At 43.0% G+C, this 22755-nt stretch overlaps 1 protein-coding gene across 6 annotated transcripts in view; it reads right to left on the bottom strand.

Annotated features, from left to right (window-relative positions):
- Positions 1-22755, bottom strand: part of LOC145346724 (ETS-related transcription factor Elf-2-like) — a 129962-nt gene that overhangs the window by 61947 nt on the left and 45260 nt on the right. For 3 of the 6 annotated variants that reach the window (XM_080194381.1, XM_080194371.1, XM_080194399.1), the window contains exons 2-3: positions 17106-17475; positions 4418-4583 (exon numbers count right to left, since the gene is read on the bottom strand). In XM_080194381.1, the coding sequence (XP_080050507.1) occupies positions 4418-4583; positions 17106-17183 (244 nt within the window). In that variant the 5' untranslated portion in view covers positions 17184-17475. Of the gene's footprint in view, positions 1-4417; positions 4584-13822; positions 13994-17105; positions 17476-22755 lie in introns of those variants that run through there. The other 3 variants (XM_080194418.1, XM_080194427.1, XM_080194390.1) reach the window with 3 other exon arrangements.

Genomic DNA, 22755 nt, shown 5'->3' with positions numbered 1-22755 from the left:
AGAGCCGATTGATGTAGAAGTTAAGTTGGGGCTGCTACAAACCATGTCTATTTTTCTTTAATGTTCCTGCCCTACTGTCCACCCTCGGAGGACTTGCTGGCAGGAGCATTTATACAGAAACATGGATGGTAGCGGCCACAGCTCGGCACTACTGTACCATCAGGACTTGCACAACATGAGAGATCTGGCTTCGCATCAGATCTGGACGTTCAAACTGGAAAGTGGGTCCAGGAAACGAGAGGGGGAGTCAGGGCGTGGAGACTCAGTCAGAAGGTGTGTCACGGACAGGTAGTAACTTGGCAGAGCATGGAGGGGAGAGGCCACTCCAAAATGGCACCAAACTGGGTCGCGCGGAAAACAATGCTAAAACGAATCTTGCAACAGCCCCATTAACGTAGCAACACTAAAGCGAGAAAACATTAAATGGGGACTTGCTGTAAATGGAGCACACACTGGGAGTCTGAGCAGCACAAAGTAATTGAAGGAGTTTAAGGCTCAAAGTTTCCACAAGGCTGATCCGGTGATTCACTTTGTAAGATGCGGAATTGTAAACCAGGTATTTCCTGCCACCTTTACTGCTTTAGTCAGGGAGAACCCCCACCCCCCAACAGAGCCTTTCACCTGCCACCAGTATTCGTTCTCCACCCCGACCCCTCCCTCTGGCCTCTTAACCCCTTTTCACTCAGAACTGTTGACGTGACATCGACCGCCTTCATTTCTTTACTTATCTCAGCCACTGTAAGCATTCTCCCTCTAAACCCGCTCCACTGCATTCCCTCAGGTCCAACCCTGACATCGTCAGCAGGTTTGATGACAACACTGGTGCTGCTGCTGCTGTCTGGTTGACCAAGCTCCACTATGCAGGGGCTGAGCACCAACTCTTAGATACCTCTTCCTACCTCCCCCTGGACTGTGGCCCCATCACCGAACATCACGCCATTGTTTCTAGAAACCTATCTGACCTCATATCTGAAGATCTTCCTTACACAGCTTCCCACGTTACAGAGCCCAAACAGTTCACTTCTACCTCCTTATCAAAATCCATAAACAGCACCGTCCTGGTGGACCCATTTTATTCAGCCTGTTCCTGCCCAAAGCAATTTATTTCTTCTTCTATTTTTTTCCTCCCGGGTCATCTCTTCCTAACTAAAATTGAGATTCTTTGGATACCCTTCGTCAATGCAACAAAACTCTGGATGTCCAATCCCTCTACACCTCCATGCCCCACTTGGATGGTCAGAGTGCTCTCCACTTGCCATTGAATGAAGGCCTGAACAGTTTCCATCCACCACCACCCTCTCCTGCCCGGCTGAACTTGTTCTCTCTTTGAATACTTTCCCCCTTAACGTGTCTCAGTTCCTCCAAATAAAAAGGTGTCGCTATGGGTACCCATGTGGGCCTGAATTATGCCTGTCTTTTTCTGAGGTATGTGGAATATTCCTTGTTCTAGTCGTACTCAGGCCACCTCCTTTATCCAGTAAATCAATAACTATCGGTGCTGTTTCATGCTCTTGGGTGAAACCGGAAAATATCCTCAATTTTGTTTCCAACTTCCACCCTTGTCCAGCTGTCACATGATCCACCCCCAACACTTCCTTTCCTTGACTTCTGTCTCCATTTCTAGGGATAAGTTGTCTACTAATGTTTATTATAAGCCCACCATCCCCTACAGCTACTTCAATCATACCTCCTCACACCCTGCTTCCTATAAAGGACTCTATTCCAGTCTCTGTTCTGATGATGCTACCTTCCACAATGGTGCTTCAGATATGTCTTCCTTTTGCCTCCAACTGGGATTACCCTGCACTGTAGTCGACAGGGCCCTCAACTGTGCTCGACCCATTTCCTGCAATTCTGCCCTCACCCCCATCCCCAGCCCTCCCAGAATCACGATTTTGCACATTCTCCCCGTGCTTCTGTGGGTTTTCTCTGGGTGCTCCGGTTTCCTCCCACACCCCAAAAACGTGCTTTTAGGCTGATTGGTGTGAATAAATTGTCCCCAAATTGGATCTCCCTTAATCTGGTGCACATATGATTCTCTAAATTTGTACCCCTTTATTGTGGAGTCCCTGAGATGTAGACAAAAGTCATAGGTAGAAGGAGGATTGAAAAGAGGCACTCACAGTGTTAAAATGGGCGGTGCGGGCTTGTAGGGCCAAAGGGCCCGTTTCCTTTGCTGTGTTGTTCTTTGATTGGGATCCTCTTGTCCTGAATTCCCATCCCACCAGCCTCGATATTCAGATGATCATCCTCCGTCAAGTGCCCAACCTCCAAACCTTCCATGTGTTTGGTGGTGGCATGATGCCACCACCAAAAACATCACCTCCTCTAACCCTAATCCTGTGTCAGCATTCTCTCTGCGACACCCTTACTCTCACCTCAATCACCCCAAACACCTCATTCCCTTCCCATGCAATCGCTGGAGATGTAATGCCTGCCTTTTACCTGCTCCCTCCTTCCCAGTGAATTAACAACTTACTTGAACTTCTTTCAATTTATTTACTGTATACTTGCTGCTCACAATGCAGTCTCCTCTACACTGGGGAAACCAAAGTGAAACAGAGTGACCGCGTTGCAGGAACCTCTCAATCCGCAAGCATAACCCAAACCTTCCCATTGCCTGCCATTGCCACCTACCCCCTTGTTCTCGTGCTCAATATTTCTGTCCTTAGCTTGCTACAGCATTCCACTGAAAAGCAACACAAGCCAGAGGACCAGCACATTCTCTTCCAATTCGGTGTTTAACAGTCATCAGGACTCAACTATGCTTCAGATCATGAACACGGTCCTCCATTTTGTTTCCTTCTTGGCCAAATGCCAGTCTGCATTTTGCTTTAATGTTCCACATTCACAGATCCTGCACCTAGTGGTGCACTCAGGTCCATTCCCTTAGCTAGTTATTACCACAACAGATCACCAGTCTGTCGCCAGCGGTTTACAGCTTGAGGGACACCTCTCCACATCAAACGTGGCTGACCACACACAGGCTGTCTGGCATATCCATTCTTTATTCTGCTATCAACACTTACCCTAGACTAATGCTTTGCTTCCTAATTACCCATCTCTCCCTTTGCCTTTTGTCCCATGACATCTTTGTCATTTAATCTCTCCCACCCTCTCACCTTGCTTTTTATTTTAGCTTATCCTCCCCAACGTTTTCAACATCATTTTGTTTTTATTCATTCATCAGGCATGGCTGTCGCTGGCTGGCCAACATTTATTGACCATCCCTAGTTGCCCCTGGAGGGCAGTTGAGAGTCAAGTACATTGCTGTGGCTCTGGACTCACACGTAGGCCAGATCGGATAAGGACTGTAGATTTCCTTCGTTAAAGGACATTAGTGAACCAGTTCAGTTTTTCCGACAATCGACATTGATTTCATGGTCATGAGTAGATTCTTAATTCCAGATATTTTTTATTGAATTCAAATTCCGCCATCTGCCATGGTGGGATTCGAACCCAGATCCCCAGAACATTAGGTGAGAGTTTCTGGGTTAATAGTCTGGTGATAATACCACCAGGCCATCGCCTCCCCATAATATCCCGTTTCGATTCTGAAGGACAATCAAATTGGACCCAAAACATTAACTCTGCTCCTCTCTCCACGGGTACACTTTTTAAATATTTATTAGTGTCACAAGTAGGCCTACATCAACACTGCAATGAAATTACTGTGAAAATCCCCTAGTCGCCACACTCCAAGAGTTTTCCAACACTTTCTGCTTCTGTTTCAAATTTCCAGCATTCTGGTTTTAAGAACACCACTAAACGCAGCCACTTGTTAAGAATGGCCATGTGCACACTTATCAAACTGAAAGACAGTAGTGTGTGTTTCAGAAAATAGGAAAGCAGAAAAGTCAGAAAGGAAACAATATATTAATGTTCCAGAAGGTGGCAGGATACTTATTCATAGTTGGACTGCAACAATATGTTTAATATTCCCATGGATCTCAGTGTTATTCTGTGAAAACATACAGCAAAATCCAGGTGTTTTATGCCAAGGAAGGGCGGGAAGAATTTCAAAAAGAAAATAATAAAGATAGAGAGGGCAATCACTGAGACCTACCCATTTACTTACCTCCTACCAGTCGCAATGGCTGCACGGCCCTCGTCTCTCCCACACTCAGGAAGCCAGAAACCAAAAAAAAATTTAAGACTAATACAAATTCAACCCCCTGCACTGAAGATTGAAGATTATTTTTACACGTGCAATGGTACATCAGTTTATTAGGTATGGAATTACGTTTATTTTTAAAGCATCTGCCACAAAAACAAAGCCAGCGTGCAAATGTGGGCACACCCACCGATTTTCTTTCCCTCCATGGTTCTGTTGCACTGTCTTAATTTAAAGGGTTTCAGGATTAATTCCACGTGGATTTTCTTCCCCAACCGCCCCCTCCATTAGTACAACTCTTACCCGTTTCTGACAAATCTGTCTCAATCTCCTGTTCTTCTGCCACATCTTGCATCAAATAGGTTTCATCATCATAGACCAATATCTGTGCAGCGTAGCCCTGGTCAAGTCTGGCGCTGGGAACTGGCTCCACGATCACTGCCGGATAGCCTGCATCCTTCTCTGCCTCCTACAGGGGAAAGTAGCACAAGACACAAAGGAGGACTGTAAAAATGCATAATTATAAATAGGCCGCTCAGAACAGTAACGTTTTGTTGTTTAAATTACACTCATCGAGTTGTTTACCCTTGGTCACCAAGTCATGTTCTCTGGCAAATCTGCCATGATTTAAACAGCTAATTTACTTGTTTCAGCGTAGTACTCCCAGTAGTGACAGCAGCAATCATGAAAAGACCGGCAGACTGGGGATTTGCTCCATGCTGGCAATTCCTGATTTGTTTTATTTATTCATGGGACATGGGTGTTGCTGGCTGGCCAGCATTTATTGCCCATCCCTATTTGCCCTTGCTTAGAGGGTAGCTGAGGGTCAACCACATTGCTGTGGCTCTGGAGACACATGTAGGCCAGACCAGGTAAGGATGGCAGATTTCCTTCTCTAAAGGACATTCGTGAACCAAACTGGTTGTCCCAACAATCGGCAATGGTTTCGTGGTCATCAGTAGATTCTTCATTCCAGATATTTCACTACTGAATTTGAATTCCACCATCTGGCGCAGCAGGATTCAAACCCGGGTCCCCGGAACATCTGGGTAGCTTCTGGATTAATAGTCTAGCAATAATACCACTAGGCCATCGCCTCCCTTAAGCAACACCAACTGAGGACTAGACCCAGATAGGGAGATGAAAAAGGGACAAGAATAATCTCCTGTACGTGGCCTAGCTAATTAGATTGTCTGAATCACCTTCTCGGGTTCCTACCTTATATTCAAGCCTTTGAATAAAGGCCCCAGCACAATTCATTGCCCATTTTATCGTGACAAAGAAAGTCACAAGACTTGGTTTACAAGACGTATTAATACTTATGAAAATTGCTGGCACTAATAGAAATTGTGCATGTGGATTTTTTTTTTAAAATCAATGTAATATATTTAAGGAGCCATGGTTTTGCGTGAGACAAATAGAAAACATGATCTGATACAATGTCAAGGTGGTTCAAATGTCAAATACATGAAATGAATCCACTGGCATGTAAAATCGTTCCATTTATATCCAAGATAGTCTCAGATGCTGGTGTGGGGAGAGCAGGAAAAGACTGTTCACTGGAGCTACCCAGATTTCAAACACTTGCAACAATAAGTCTTCCCAAATTCACCAAGTGCTAATGCCACTGATTCCAAATGCCATCTTCAATTGTTCTCCACATAACGGTGAAGGGAAGTAAAGCTATTCACCTGCTACCACTGGCCCTGGCACACTCCTGGGCTAAAAGCACGGCGGGGGAAAATGTGCAAATAAATCCAGAGTTCCTGATTCCGCTTATCAGCCAGAACCTCTGACTGACTGTCTGTGTTTGTGATGGGTATGTGGCGAGGGCAGAATTGCAGTAAGGAAAACCGTGTTCCTATGTTAATAACCTGAAAAGATTTACTTGCACGAGGTACCAATGGAAAGGCACGTCAAAAGTAATCAGCATTTCAAGAGGTAAGGGAATGGGTTCCAAAGAAAAAGTGTGCAACTGACTACGGAAGATTAATAGGGTCAGACAGGGTAGATTCAGAACAAATGTTCCCAATGGTGGGAGGGTCCAGAACTAGGGGTCATATTTTGAGGATAAGAGGTAAACCTTTTAGAACTGAGGTTTGAGGAGAAATTTCTTCACCCAGAGAGTGGTGAATGCGTGGAATTCACTTTCACAGAATGTATTTGGGACCAAAATGTTGTCGTATTTCAAGAAATTAGCTATAGCTCTTGGGGCTAAAGGGTTCAAGGGATACGGGAGGAAGAGGGGGGAAATCAGGATATTGAATTCGATGGTCAGCCATGATCAAGATGAATAGCAGGGCAGGCTCAAAAGGGCTGAATGGCCTGCTTCTTCTTCTAATTTCTAAGTTTCTGAGGTGCACATTGGAATAGCAGCACCACCAAACTTCATTTTGTCTTTACTATGGTGGAGCCCAATTACTTCAGATCTCTAAAGTGGTGAGGGTTCACCCAACTTTGCCAAATTCACACGGCAATTTTGAGTTGGCTTTCTGAACAAAATGTTACATTTATCTGGAAAACGTTCTGTTTCCTACACAACATTTGTGACCTGACAATCAAAAGCCTCTATGACAAATATCTGGAATGGCATAGTATTTCAAAAATGTGTTTTTAAACCATCTTTTTAGGTCTGCAAGATTAAATCGATGTTCTTGACATTAATCTCCAAGGGTTTGCCACTCCCAGACTACAAGGCAGGTCTTTAATCTCCTGACTCGAGTGCAGTGCTAATCCCCAATTACCAAATGCAAACAAGCCATAGCAAGAGAGGATAGGGCAACCATTTGTTTCCAAGCCTGTCTGCGCTCCGCTAAGGATCTGCAGAGGCCTAAGCTGCAGGCCACTTGCTGCAGAGGTGGAGCCTAGAGAGAAAATAAACGCATTCATATCCTCCAGATATTTCTACAGATAACAAGCTTATTGATGGTACTGTGCTATACGGATTACAGAAGACATCAAACCAAGCCTGGGCTCCTTGTCTCTGGTACAAGGAGAGCTCTAGACAGAAGCACAGCAATTGTGGCACACATTGGCATTTTGTATCAGCCCTTCCCCATTCAAATGGTTCAGTACAACTCCAGGCTGTGTTATTGTCAACTGAGGGAGTTATTTAGTTTTTAAATGGTGATGACAACACAGCGGCAATTATACTGGACAAGTAATCCAGAGGCCCAGGCTAATTCTCTGGGGGCGCAGGTTCAAATCCCATCACGACAGCCAGTGGAATTTAAACTCAGTTTACAAATCTGGAATATAAAGATGGTCTCAGAAATGGGGGCCATGACAACCGTCACTGGTTGCCATAAAACCCCATCTGGTTCATTAATGTCCTTGAGGGAAGGAAATCTGCCATCCTTATCTGGTCTGCCCTACACGTGACACCAGACCCCAGCAATGTGGTTGACTCTACAATGGCCCAGCAAGTCACTCAGTTCAAGGGCAATTAGGGATGGGCAACAAACGCTGACCTTGGCAGCGTCTTCTACAACCCATGAAAAAAAAAGCAAAAAAATCTATAAACCATGAACACTGATAGTGCAAACAAATATAAATTGTTTGTACTCTGGCACAACAGAAGGTTCACAGCACTGATGGCAATATATGTTGTATAAACTTTCATGAGCAAAGTCTGGTGGATCACATAAGATAGTAAGCCTTGAAGCCTGCCCACTGTCCAATACAAACATAGTTGATCTATGCTGGCTTCAGTTCCTTTTTTGTGCCGTTCCCCCCACTGCACTCTGTTCCTTGATCTATCAAATATTTATTCCCCTCCGCTTTAAATACTTCTAACCACCCTCTGCGAGAAGAAATTTCTACAAGCTCAGTTTTAAACGACCGGCCCTTTATCTTGTAGCGATGACCCCTTGTTCAAGACCCTCCCAGTAGCGAAAACATCTCACCATCTACCCAGTAAAGCCACCTCAGAATCTCATTTCTGAATAAGGTCACCCTGTACTCTTCTAAATTCTAAGGAATACAGACCCAGATTCTTTAGTCTCTCGAGAGGACAACCCTCTCTTCCCAGGAATTAGCCTGGTGAATCTACTTTGGATTGTTACTATATCCATCTTTCTTAAAAGATAAGGGGACCAAAACTGTACGCAGTATTCCAGGTGAAGCCTCACCAACATTTCACAACAGCCCAGAATATAAAAATTAAATTCAGACCTTACTAAGTAAGAACATTTGTCCCATTTTAAGGCAATTCAACAACTCATAGGATGTTCAATTGTAACATCACTGAACTGAGGTTTGTTGAGCCAATGAAGGTGGAATTTAAGAGTCAACCACATTGCTATGGATCTGAAGTCAACCAGACCAGGTAAGGATGGCAGATTTCCTTCCCTAAAGAATCTGTACAATGCTCAATTGTCAAAAACAAATTTAATTCTTAGTTACAATACTACATACTTAGAAATGTGGAATATATAGTGAAGAATCCCCAATATTAAATGCACAGATACTGAACATTCACCGTTCCTGCTTACAGAATGAGGAGGGCTACTCGCCTGCTTTCGCGCACATAGTATGTACGCTGACCAAAGCATATCCAAGGCTCAGGGTACAGCAATTTTGCATAAATGACAATTTATTAAGACACAGCTCATAAAAATAAACAAACTTCAATTTAGAAATTAACAAAAAGGCCAGATCAACAGGACCAGGATTACTACAGCAGCCAAAGTTTATTTTGTGTAGATGAGTTTACTTTTTTTAAAAAACAAAATCACATTGGTATTTGTCTTTTGCTTGTTGTATTGGCATATAAAAGCAAAAAAATGCCTCATTTATGTTTGAGGATCATGGTTTCAGTGACTGCGTACAACATAGAAAGAAAATTTCGTGGAAAGTTGAAGACACTGGCAATTGTGAACAGGACTCTGTCAGGGGAGCTCAAGTGAAGTGGGGAAGTCATAAGTCAAATCTGTCGGAAATCTTCAGAGTTCACTGACTGAAGCCATACAAACACGCTGCCTCTTGCAACGGTGCAAAATGGGAGGTGATGTGTTTCCCAGCCTGGAATATGCTGGCTGTCTGAAAAGGGGAAGTGATTAATCAGGTCCGAGGAAAAACTTGGAAGTTTTTACCCTTTTAGCAGGAAGAAATTGTTGTTCCAAGCTCGCAGGTTGTACCGAAATAACATGCAATCCCATATTTTCAAAAGGGAACCCAGGCACTGAAAGGAAGTGCTTCCTGGACTTTGAATTTTCATAGCTTCCTTACCACATCCCTTTCACCCACTCGCGTAGCAAAAAAATTTTTGCTGGAAGAGCCTACTCAAAAAATCTCAGCTGCTAGATTTTCTTTAATGCAGTCTCACAAAATGGAAGGACGCTATTAATGGAATGTTTTCTTCCAAAAAAATTAACCTGCCATATAGTCCGTAAACCATGTCTGTGAAACTAAGAGAAAAGGAAGGAAAAGGAAAGAATAAGGAACATTGTGCGCTTTGCAATTGATATACTTAGCACTCAGAGTGCTCTGAGCCAGGAAGCAGTTTAGATAAAGATGAGGTGTTGAAGAAGCAGCAGCAAGAAAGAGAGGGGCAGCCATCCTCAGGGAAACAGTTCAGCTAGAGACAAAGTTCTAAAAGCAAAGCCAGTTTTTATTCCCTCCATCAAGTCAATTGTTATTCTATTTCACTGACAAAATTTTCAAATGACCTAGACTAAAACTGAAATTGATTTGAACATTTGTTTCGAAGCATGACAAATTCTGGAAATCTAATGTGAGGGAATTTTTATTTTTGATTGGTTTGATTCCAGATTGCACTGCCTGGAAGTGTAGTGGAGGCAGGTTCAAGTGAGACATTCAAGAGGGTACTGCATGATTACTGGAATAGAAACAATGTGCAGGGGTACAGGAAAAAGGCAGGGGGATGGGACTAGGTCATGATACTCATTTGGAGACCAGTAGAGACACAGAGGGCTAAATGGCCTACTTCTGTGCCATAACAATTCTGTCAAACTCTCCCTACTTAAATCTTCATTTTAACAGGGAAGAGATGCAACAGATCCAGAAATAAACCACGGAACGATATCTCTTGAAGCATATCGGTTTGCCTATCACAGTTATTAATGATAATAGGCTGCTTAGAAAATGTCGACAGTGGTATTTGCTGGTACGTCAGTGCTCAAAGAACGAAGCAACTCCACTGACCAGCTATGAGTTGCCTGAACTCAGCGAGTTAATATAGATTTGAATGACACACCACACACTAAATGCAGGAGGGTGAATGACGAGCATTTGGAGCACATAACACTTAAAGCAGGCCAGGCTGAAATGTAAAAGCACATTTTTAAAGAAACATTTCCTTCTGACAAATAAATATATGAAAATATTCCAATGCACAGCTTTGTGAAAAATTCTAAATGTCGATTTGCACACATTATAAACAATATTTTAGAATGAATCGGGTATTCTGCCATTCACTATTGGATGGCTTCTTAAAGGACCTCAGGCATTAAATCAACGTAACAGCAACTATCTTTTCAATATTACTCGTGCAGAGAAAGCGGCCACTAATGCCAGTCAGAAGGCGCAAAGGCAAAGGATTTTGGACACTAAATAGTCTGTGTTTGACATCTCCCTGTTCAATACAGCTCAGACCAGGACTAAATAGAAGGGAATTAGAACTCAGGGTCCATCACATTCCACAGCTTTTGGTGGCCAGAGACAGAAGACCACCAAAGAGACCCCTCCCATTTCCAGCAGCAACCGGATTTAATCGGGAGATCGCAGCTTCCCTGTCAATTTCTTTGGAAGACACACTGAGAATGCTGGAATGCTCAAGGGCGACAGAGATGATGTTTTTTGCTCTTGAATGTTATCCAATAAATGCTGCAAGAAAGTTTTACCCCCCTCCCCACCTTTACAGCTACTTTACAGACCTATACAAGAATGGGATTCCTCCACGGAGCAGCACAGTGACACAGAGATTAGCCTGCTGCCTCTTGGAGCCAGGGACTCGGGTTCAATTCCGGCCTCGGGACATTGTCTGGATGGAATTTGCGCACTCCCCCATGTCTGCGTGGGTTTCCTCCGGGTGCTGCGGTTTCCTCCCACGCTCCAAACATCTGTACGTGACGTTAATTGGCCATGCCAAATTTCCCCTTAATGTGAAAGGGATTAGTAGGATAAATACATGGGGTTACAGGGATAGGGCCTGGGTGGGATTGTTGTCAGTGCAGACTCTGCGCTATGGGGATTCCATGATTTACTGACAATTCAGAGCTATGGAGACTATCGGAACTGTTTGTATTCTGCTGCAAAGCTTCAAGGGCAACAACCTCCTAAGATGAAACGTGTTCTGCTTTGTCAGGAAATAGAAAGCACAGATACGCAGCCCCTGTTGAAATAATCAGGAGGGGGAAAATTTAAATTCTAAATGGTTTCACAACACATTTCTCTCCCATTGCATGCTAACACTTGATGCAAGTTCCATTCAAGTTCTTCATCAACTTCCAATATGCAACGCAATGTAAAATCTATCACTAAATTGTGTATCTAATGTGTAAGTGCTGCTGAAGGTCATAATGGAATTTTGATTATCTGCAGCAACTGAGGCCCCTCACTCTCCTTCCGTGACTGGTTTCAGAGAGACTGACAGTAATCAAATCTGCTCCCCACCACATAGATGGACTTTGCAACTAAAGCATTCCCCGTTATAAAGTATGCATTCGAACAGCCAATTGGCACACAAATTCCAAAACCGTCAAGTGAAACAATAGCGAGTTAATCATTTTTCTGTTGACGTTGGCTGGTTAAGGAATGTTGGCTCTTTGAATAGCACTAAGGAATTCTCATTTAGCTGAGAAGGTGGAGGTTTAATGTCACATCCAAAAGCCGGTGACTTGATCAACGGAGGTCTTCCTAAGTATTTCAATGCAATGCTAAGTTGGGTTACATGCTCAAGTCCTGGGGTAGGGCTTCAAAAACTGCTCATGCAGAGGAATTTGGTGCACTGACCATCATTAGGAGGAAGGTATGGAATAAATTAATGGGATTAAAAGCAGATAAAGTCTCTGGAGCCTGATGGCCTGCACCCTAGGGTACTAAAGGAGGTGGCAGCAGAGATAGTGATTGCACTGCTTGTGATATTTCAAAATTCCTTGGATTCTGGCAAGGTCTCAGTGGATTGGAAACACATTAACGTGATGTCCTTATTCAAAAAGGGACAGAGGCAAAAATTAGGAAAATACAGGCCGGTTAACTTAACTTCTGTGATGGTGAAGTTGCTGGAATCAGTTAATAAGGTGGAGATGAATGAGCATTTGAAAAGACAAAGCTCAATCCAACATGGTCAGCATGGTTTTATGAAGGTTAAGTCATGCTTGACAAACTTGTTTGCATTGAGGACATAACCAGCAAGGTGGATACTGGGGAATCCGTCAATGCGATATACCTGGACTTCTAGAAGGTGTCTGACAAGTTGCCGCAAAGATGACTGATCCAGAAAGTAAGATCACAGGGGATTGGGGGCAGAATTACTGGAATGGTTCGAGCATTGGCTGACTGACAGAAAGCAGAGGGTCGGGATAAACGGGTCCTTCTCTGACTGGCGAAATATAACTCGTGGAGTGCCATAGGGGTCAATCCTCAGATCTCAACTGTTTACAATCTATATAAACGATCTGATAGCAGGAACTGAGTGTAACATAGCACAATTTTTGGATGATATTAAAATAGTTGGAAAAGCAGGCAGCAAAGAGGAAACAAAGACTTCACAGAATAATATAGATAGAAAAAAAACGAACAAAAAAAATTACAGCACAGGAACAGGCCCTTCAGCCCCCCAAGCCTGCACCAACCATGCTACCCAATGGAACTAAAACCCTTCTGGGTACCATATCCCTCTATTCCCATCCTATTCATGTATTTGTCCAGATGCCCCTTAAAACTCACTATCGCATCTGCTTCCACAACTTCCCCCAGCAGCGGGTTCCTGGCACCCACCACCCTCTGTGTAAAAAAAACTTGCCTCGTACATCGCCTTTAAACCTTGCCCCTCACACCTTAAACCTATACCCCTAGTAATTGACTCTTCCACCCTGGGGAAAAAGCTTCTGACTATCCACTCTGTCCGTGCCTCTCAATCTTGTAGACTTCTATCAGGTCTCCCCTCAACCTCCGTCGCTCCAGTGAGAACAAACCAAGTTTCTCCAACCTCTCCTCATAGCTAATACCCTCCATACCAGGCTACATCCTGGTAAATATTTTCTGTACCCTCTCCAAAGCCTCCACATCCTCCTAGTAGTGTGGCAACCAGAATTGAACATTATATTCCAAGTGCGGCCGAACTAAAGTTCTATAAAGCTGCAACATGACTTGCCAATTTTTAAACTCAGTGCCCCAGCCGATGAAGGCAAGCATGCCGTATGCCTTCTTGACTACCTTCTCCGCCTACATTGCCACTTTCAGTGACCTGTATACCTATACACCCAGATCCCTCTACTTATCAATACTCTTAAGGGTTCTGCCATCTACTGTGCATTTCCTTTCTGTAATGGACCTTCCAAAATGCATTCTCTCACATTTGTCTGGATTAAACTCCATCTGCCATCTCTCCGCCCAAGCCTCCAGATTTATAATCCTGCCGTATCCTCTGATGGTCCTCATCACTATCCACAAATCCACCAACCTCTGTGTCATCCCAAACTATTAATCAAACCAGTTACATTTTCCTCCAAGTCATCTACATACATTACAAACAGCAGAGGTGCCAGCACTGATTCCTGAGGAACGCCACTTGTCACAGCCCTCCATTCAGAAATGCACTCTGACCTTCAGTGACCGAGCCAGTTTTGTATCCACCTTGCCAGCTCACTTCTGATCCCATTGCGACTTCACCTTCTGCACCAGTCTGGGACGAGGCTAGGAGAATGGGTCAAAATTTGACAGATGGAGTTTAATTTGCATAATTGTGAGGTTATCCATTTTGATGGAAAAAAAAATAAAGGCAAATTACCACCTAAATGGTAATGGTAAAACAGAAAACAGCTTCAAAACGCGTCCGGGCAGAGGGATCTGGGGTCCACCTTAATGAACCACAGAAAGCCAGTATGCAGGTGTGCAACATATAATACAAAAGGCAAATGGGATGTTGGCATTTACTGCAAAGGGACTGAAGGATAAGAGTAGAGAAGTGTTGTTATATATAGGGTGTTAGTGAGACCTCATCTGGAGTACTGCACGCAGTTTTGGTTTCCTTATTTGAGCAAGGGCATGGTGGCACAGAAAGCAGTTGAGAGGAGGTTCACCAGATTCATTCCTGGAATGAAAGGGTTGACATATGAGGAGAGATTAAACAGTTCTATTCTTATAGAAGAATAAGGGGGGATCTGATCGAGGTATATAACATTTTAAAAGGGATTTATGAAGTAAGCGTAGACCAAATGTTTCCTGTTATGGGGTAATCACGAACAAGAGGTCACAGGTATAGGTTGAGAGGCTGTAGATTTAAAACTGAGATAAGGAGGAACTACTTCCCTCAGGGGATGGTGAATTTGTGGAACTCGCTGCCCCACAGTGCGGTGGAGTCTGAACCATTGAATGATTTCAAGATTATTGTTGCGAAGTTGGGCAGAGTAATTGCAGATTGGGAACTAGGAACTTAGCATTTGGTGTTTGTAAAATGCTAAGGGGCGGAGGGACATTGTCCCATTAAAAGATGGTGCTTTTTCTGTGCTTAGAGATTTAAAATGGAAGTACATAAAGAGCCCAGACTGAAACATCAGTACCGAAAGGTCAAACAGCAGTTTTTACCAAGACAACAGGCTTTTAAATTTAGCCAATCAATTTGAATCAGGCACTTGGATACCAAAAACCTATTAAATTTAAATTGGATGATTTTGACAACTTAGAACCAATCTTATTGTTGCAAATATTGAAATGTCATCATGGGTATATAAGAAGGAAACAGTGGGACAAAGAGGTAGAGCAACTGCCACCAGCTAGAGCTATCAGCTCTCAAGAGAGACAGAGAGAGAGCTGATAGCTCTGGCAGGCGGCAATTGCTCTACCTCTTTGTCCCACTGTTCCCTTCTTTTATACCCATGATGACGTATCAATATTTGAAACTATGAGAGCCACAGAGAAAGAGAGATAATCATTGGCTCTCATAGCTTTATCTATGTCTGAGAGAAAGCATCATCTAGATAGCAAAGGTCCCAAAGAAGAAAGAAGCTCCAGATAGAAGAATCATCAGAGAAGGCCCAGGACATTCCAGAAGATACAAATCCTGGTTGTAATTTAGACAGTGACAAATTCTATTTTTGTTAATGAGTGGGAATATTTGAACAGCATACCATTAGAATCTTGCTTTATTTGGGAATAGTTAGTTAGAAGGGATTTATTTGGTTTGTTAATAGTTTCGTTAATTTGTTCACTGTTAGATAAATAAATTATTACATGTTGATTTTAGAGGGTGTGTCAGGGATTTCATAGAAGAATCATAGGATCTCTACAGTACTGAAGGAGGCCATTCGGCCCGTCAAACCAGCACCAACAACAATCTCACCCTATCCCTGTAACCCCACATATTTACCCTGTTAATCCCCCCAAAATGATAGTCAATTTAGCACGGCCAATCAACCTAACCCGCACATCTTTGGACTGTGGGAGGAAACCAGAGCACCTGGACAAACCCACGCAGTCACGGGGAGAACCTGCAAACTCCACACAGACAGTGACCCGAGCCAGGAATCAAACGCGGGTCCCTGGTGCTGTGAGGCAACAGTGCTAACCAGTGTCACCCCACGGTTATTTTTATTTAACCACTAGAAGTTGAAGAGCAGGTCGCACCACTTCACACGTTGTAGGGTGAGGTACTCCTCTTTGGGATGTTTTGATGCTAGTTCTTGGGCGGGGGGGAGGAAGGGAAATCAACCTCCGCTTTATAACAATATATTTCTAATAAAAAGAGGGTTAAGGGAATATGGGGAACAGGTGGAGAGATGAATGTGACACCAAAAGAGACCAACCATGATCTCATTGAATGACAGGGCAGGCTCGAAGGGCTGAATTTGCCTACTTTTGCTCTTAATTCCTTTGTTCTTGTGTTCAACCCAAAACCTTCGGACTTGAGAGCTAAGTGAGTTATTTACGATTATCCTACAATCGATAGGGAGTTCCAGGACTTTTGCCCAGTGATGAAGGGATTGTGATATATATTCAATTACAATGATTTGTGACTTGCAGACAAACTTGCATGATGGAGTTCCCATGCATCCGCTGCCTTGATCTTTCAAGGTGGAGGACACTGCTGGTTAGAGAACCATCATCAAGGAAGCCTTGGTAAATTTGGATTCCCTCGTCAAGGTCCTTGCATTTTCAGATTAGACATAATCTGAGTTTGAAAGGGAAATATTCTCAAAAATTGTCAGCAGTCAGATTTTGACAGGTTACAGAAGCTCAGACTCCTGCTGTGACTCAAACGCAAGCTTAAATATCAGGGCTCCCACAACAAGAAGATTCTGCTGGTTGCTGCAAAGCCAGATGTGTAGTGAGACCAAGAATCCACTGTCTATATAAAAATCATGATGTGGAGATGTTGAACTAGGGTAAACACAAGTAAGAAGTTTTTGCTACCAAATAAACCTGTTGGACTTTAACCTGATGTTGTGAGACTTCTTACACTCTAAAAATCAACTGAAAAGCCCCAACTCTAGTTAAACTGGTTTATGAATAAAAAAAATCAAGCCTCAACTCCCATAAAAAGCACTGGTGGAAAATAGGTATGTGAATAAATCCAGTCAGCTGTGTTGACTGCTCCAGACCGAGTTAACACATTTGGAAAGTTTGCAGTTGTGCACTCAAGTTACGTTGTGAAGGAAAACCGTTTAGATTCAGTGAACTCAATGTATATTCCAGAGGCTGACAGCATGCAATATTGCAGAAATACAATCAATTCTGGGACAACGTGGTATACTGTACATATGCATAACGTCTGCAAAGGACAGAGGCATGGTATTTGCCAAAAACAGACCTGTTGCTGATGATTCTCCATTCCATTACTGGTAAAGTCAAACGCCAGGCCTCCACTATCCACCACCACTGATGTCATAGCACATTCCCTGGGGCCTCTATGGGTGCTGTAAACAAACCTTCCTCACAGAACAGTGTGCTGCACTCAGCGTCTGCTGAAACCAAAAAGGCCCTCTTGCTTTGACCGCATAGAGAATCATGCGGCACTTAACAGAAGAAGTGTTCTTCAAAATCTAACACACACAAAAAAGAGATTGTGCAGCAGAGAAATAAGTCCCCCCGGAGCACCTTTCCTTTCTGGATCCCACTTTCTCAGCTTACGAATTGAGGAAAAGGTCATTCCAGTAAAGCAAACCTCTGCAAAAAGGTGCCTGCAAAAGAACAAGAAAAGCGGGTTAGTTTCATCTGCTCGCCACACAAAGAAAGAAAAAGCACAGTAATATGTTTTGTCATTTTTAAATTTGATCTTTCTGCTGTAAGAAAACTTGAAATGCACATAACTAGACACTCTCTGTATCTAAATTTTACTCTCACCTACAAGAATCAGAACTGTTGTGCATTGCTGAAATTTGTTGCCAAGTTGTGTGAAACATTATTAATACATATTTGAGCTTTTTTTTAAATTGAAGAACAACAGAGGGCACCAGTGAGTAGAACTCCCACAGGTTACTGCAACGTTGGACAAGCTCTACACTGAAACAGCTTTATTCAGATCCGATAATTGATAGGGGCTGTTCCACTTCATCAACACTATTTAACACACAGTTACACTCCAATAGTGCTAAAGATTAATACACACAGTGCTTATGAAAAAAACAGTCCTCAAAGCAAAGTAGCCACAAATTAGTTCAGCACGGTAACTTTTTTTATTTCTTTTTTTTTAGTTCTGTCATGGGATATGGGAGTCATTGGCTAGGCCAACACTTTTATTGCCCATCCCCAATTACTCTGGAGATGGTGGTGGTGATAGCTCATGTGGTGTAGGTACACCCACAGTGCTGTTAGGGAGAGTGTTCCAGGTACTGACTCAGCAGCTGTGAAGGAACAGAGATATAATGCAAAATCAAGATGGCGCACGACTTGGGGGAAAACTTGCAGATGGTCGCGTTCCCGTACACGTGTTGCAGTTGTCCATCTAGATGGTAGCGGTCGTGGGTTTGACGGGAGCCTTGTGAGTTGCTACAATGCATCTTGTAGATGTTACACATTGCTGCCACTGTGCATCAGTGGTGGAGGGAGCAGTTGATTATAGGTAGGGTACCAATCAAACAGACAGCTTTGTCCTGGGTGTTGTTGGAGATGCACTCATCCAGGCAAGTGGAGAGTATTCCATCACACTCCTGATGTGTGCTTTGTAGATGGTGGGCAGACTCTGAGGAGTTAGAAATAGAGTTACTTGCCAAAGAACTCCCAGCCTCTGACCTGCTCTTATAGCCACAGTATTTATATGACTTAGTTTCTGGTCAAGGATTACCCTCAGAATGGTGACAGTGAGGGATTTAGCGATGATAAAGCCATTGAATGACATGGGGCGATAGTTAGAATTTCTTTTGTTGGAGATGGTCTGCAGATGGACATGAACTGCTTTAAAGAAATGCCATGACAGGACTTGTTTCAGATCAAGACCACAAGGTTAGAGAGCTGAATAGTTCTGTTTGCTTGATTTAAATTCAGTGTTGCACTGCTATAATGTTCAAGGAACCGCAGCACTAAGGCAAAAACCTGATTGATAACAACACTTGTGTTTCAATAACACAGTACACCCTTTACTACAACACTGCCCTGGTTTGCACAGGGCTTACCTGGTCACCACCTGCAGTTTTTACACTTGATCTGCCAAGTTGCAAATGCTAAAAGATTCTTGAGAGCAGTTCGAAAAAAACAAAAGAACCATGTGCACGTTACAGTACATAAGGGAGCAAGTTAGTCAACTATTAACTTGATGCCTTCTGTTGGTATTCCATAAAGGAAAAAGAGAAAAAAACCAAAATTAACCTTCTGCTTCAATTTTAAAATCAGTGTTAAGGACCAGATCAGAAACTGAGATATTTTATGAAGTTAGCCTAAATCCGAACTTCTACATTGTATTTCTCATTTGGATGAGTATAAGGTGTTTCACTCCAGGTATGATTCCAGTGACCCACAAAGAAGCTTTTATCAATTTATTAAGAACACATTTAGAATATAACAAAAAGAATTAGCATAACTTTTATCAATTGAAATACTTAAACTTCACAAAGCATAATTCTTAACATCTAGCCATCTCTAAAATTCCAATTTAGCAGTATACCGCATTGGCATGAATCTGTTCTTTAGAACCAGTTAGCATAGAAACCAAATATGCTTACCTAAGTACTAAATTTCCAGCCTTTTGACTTCCAGAGAGTGATCCAGACAGACCAGACCCGTCTTCTAAATCTCATACAAACTTCCAGACAAAGCTCCCCAGACAGCACTATCTCAGAGAAAGGTATTTATTTCCTAGCAGACTCCAGTCTCCAGCAAGAGCAAGAGATACAAAGAAAGCAACCTCCTTCTAAATATCCCAACAACAGACTGCCTTGAGTTCTCTGTGAAAGCTTGGTCCCACCCTGTCATATGAGCTTAGCTGTCAATCAAGTAATACCTCTGCACTGTCCCAGGGGAAAACACAAAATAACAGAACCCTGCATTACTTCAGATAAAACAAGCATTGGTGCAATTAAGATCAATTATGTTGCTGCAGTAACAATACAGTGCTGCTGGATCCAGACAAAACGGCTCCAATAATAAAAACAAACTGCTACAGCAGAGCCTGCACAAGAACATGAAAAATACATTTCTTAAAGGCGCAGTATCATCACAATAGCTCCTTCCTGAATAATGCTGGAAACACTGCATTTGTTTGATTCAATTTCTATTTTAAAACTACTGTATTAAGCGCAACACAGTTTCCCCACAAGCAGATTAATTTTTAAAACTCTGTAGGAGTACAGGCAGGCCTTGATTTTACGATATTTGAAACAGGATAAACATCACTTTTAACGTTTATAAATTAACAGCCCCTTTTGACATTATAATGGCGGTTTTATCTTTATGGTGCCACACAAGTATGTTCACATGTGCGCAGTAACATTCTGCACTGCCCACCTGTATGACTGGACAGGTCAAACCCTCTTTGTTAGGTTGGAGTTTTTTATTCCGTTAATTTTTTTTGGTGCAACTGTCACAATTTTAATGCATTCATTCACTTGTGCTGTATTTAATATGCATTCAGGCTCGCAGGAGTTAAACAGGCAACGGACAGCGGTTAGGCGAATATAGGGAATTCAGTATCACAGAAAGTAGTGAAGCCAAAACATTGGTCAGATTTCAAGAAGAAATTAGATACAGCTCTTGGATCTAAAGGGATCAAGGGATAAAGGGATATTTGGGGGAGGGGGAAGTGGGGGGGTAAAAGTCAGGACATTGAATTTGATCAGCCATGATCAAAATTAATGGCGGTGCAGGCATGAAGGGCCAATAACCTACTCCTGCTTCTAGTTTCTACGTTTCATTATAACCCACACGCTACCTGAGAAACTTTGTTGATGCCTGCACACCTTAACACGTCATCTCATCGGCTTGACAGGGCAAGAACTGAGATCATTTTACAGTGCCAGCAACCCCATGAGGGATTTCCGGCCTTGGTTCAGGAATCAATCCTGCATAAACACCATTGCTCCTTTGGGAAAATTGGTTTTGACCGTAGTTTGCAAAAACTAATTGTGTCGTAAGTCCAAGGATTGGCTGCAGCTAAATCCATAATCTTCAGCCTCTCATTCTTCCTCTGTAACTTAGGATTTTTAAGCCAATAAATTTGACTGCTCAGCGCCAACATACCACGATTCCATGAAAGCAGTGTGAAATTGTGCAGGAAAATCATAAGTAGATAAAGGTTACTACCAATAAAGGAGTTAAATTGTCCCTAAATTGAACAGCCCTTACTGATTGGCACTGACTTCTGGTCCTCGAACATGTCTAATTTAAAGTTATTGTATTTAAATCCCTCCATGCCCTCACCCCCTTCCCTATATCCGTAACCTGCACCACAACCCACCACAAGATCCACGTTCCTTCAAATCTAGCTCGTTGTTCATGGGCTTTTGTTTCTGCCCAACCACGAGTTAACGACGAGAACATTGGAGTTAAGCCAGACAATAGCTCACTTGTTCTAGTCACATAAAGCTCCCAATCTTAGATTACCATGAGTTGTGCTCAGCCCTGCTCCCTGAGTGAACTATTTAAAAGATTTTCTGCAACTTTAGAGGAGGCTGGCTCGGTCCCCCTCCCTGAGCACAATATTAATTGTGCTCGAGCCAGCTGGCAGCAGCCAACCTGCCAGCCTCCTGATCCACACCGATGATGCCTACCCACTTAAAATAGCCATTGCTGCTCAAAATGGATAAGATTATAAGGTTCGGCCAGCTTACAGGGAAACCTCAAAAAAATGGATGATTTAAACAAAAGTGTTTTAAAAAAAACATAGCGACTACCCAGCTATCACCCCAGCTTGAGCAGGTCAAACTTGGCCACTTTTTTTTTTAATTCATTCATGGGACATGGGTGTCACTGGCAGGTCAGCATTTATTGCCCACGCCTAATTGCTCTTGAACTGAGTGGCTTGCCATTTCAGAGGGCAGTTGAGAGTCAACCACATCGTTGTGGTGCTGGTGTAACAGTGTAGGCCAGATCAATTAAGGATGGCAGATTTCCTTCCCGAAAGGGCATTCATGAGCCAGATTGTCTCAGTGCCCTTAAGGTAGGGAGAGGATCATGAGTAATTTGGATTTCTCTAGCGCTTTGTCTATTTGCCAGGAAATAAGCCTTTCTTTCTGGGGTTCCAGTGTTTGGGGAGGGAAGGTTGGGGTGGGGTTTCTGGAAATTGCTGCATGAAAATTAGAAACCTTGATATGGAGGTGTCGGCATTGGACTGGGGTGGGCACAGTATGAAGTCTCAACACCAGGTTCAAGTGAGTCACCTGATGAAGGAGCAGTGCTCCAAAAGCTCGTGATTCCAAATAAACCTGTTGGACTTGAACCTGGTGTTGACACTTCTTATTGAGAATTACAAGACAAGACAAGGGTCTGTCTGGGTCACCTAGCAGGAGTGTCAAAAGGCTGGAAATCTAGCACTGAAGTCTGCATCTTTGGTTTGTGCACTCACTGGTTCTAAAGAAGGGATTCAACGTCTGAGGGGGAATACTGTTAAATTGGAACAAAAGAGCTGGCTGTTTGGACCCCAAAAACAAAACCTTTAACATAATAGAACATTCCCAAGATATTTCGCAGTAGAAGGTAAAAGCACAATATGACACCAAGGCACCAAAAAGTACTAAATATTTATACAAGCGCACGCAAGGACACACGATCATTTATAATTACAGAACACATGATGGGACAAAAATCCCCTGTCGGCTCAACCAATTTAGCGTATAAAAAATTTGTGGGGGGGGGGGGGGGGGGGGGTGGATTTTGTTGCAGAGTTCAAAAAAATCCTTTTTCCCCAGTATGCGAACCCTTTGCCTATCAACAAGCCTGTTGCAAAGAGGACTTTAACACTTGTCTTTTGACATCACGTGGACCTCCGTGCAGACTTCAGGCCCTCCCAAAAAATTATGGCGCGAAACATT

The sequence above is a fragment of the Carcharhinus amblyrhynchos genome, chromosome 1 (genome assembly GCF_965287045.1).
Source record: "Carcharhinus amblyrhynchos chromosome 1, sCarAmb.v2.hapA, whole genome shotgun sequence".
Lineage (NCBI taxonomy): Eukaryota > Metazoa > Chordata > Chondrichthyes > Carcharhiniformes > Carcharhinidae > Carcharhinus > Carcharhinus amblyrhynchos.
This window is presented reverse-complemented; position numbering and strand designations above follow the sequence as displayed.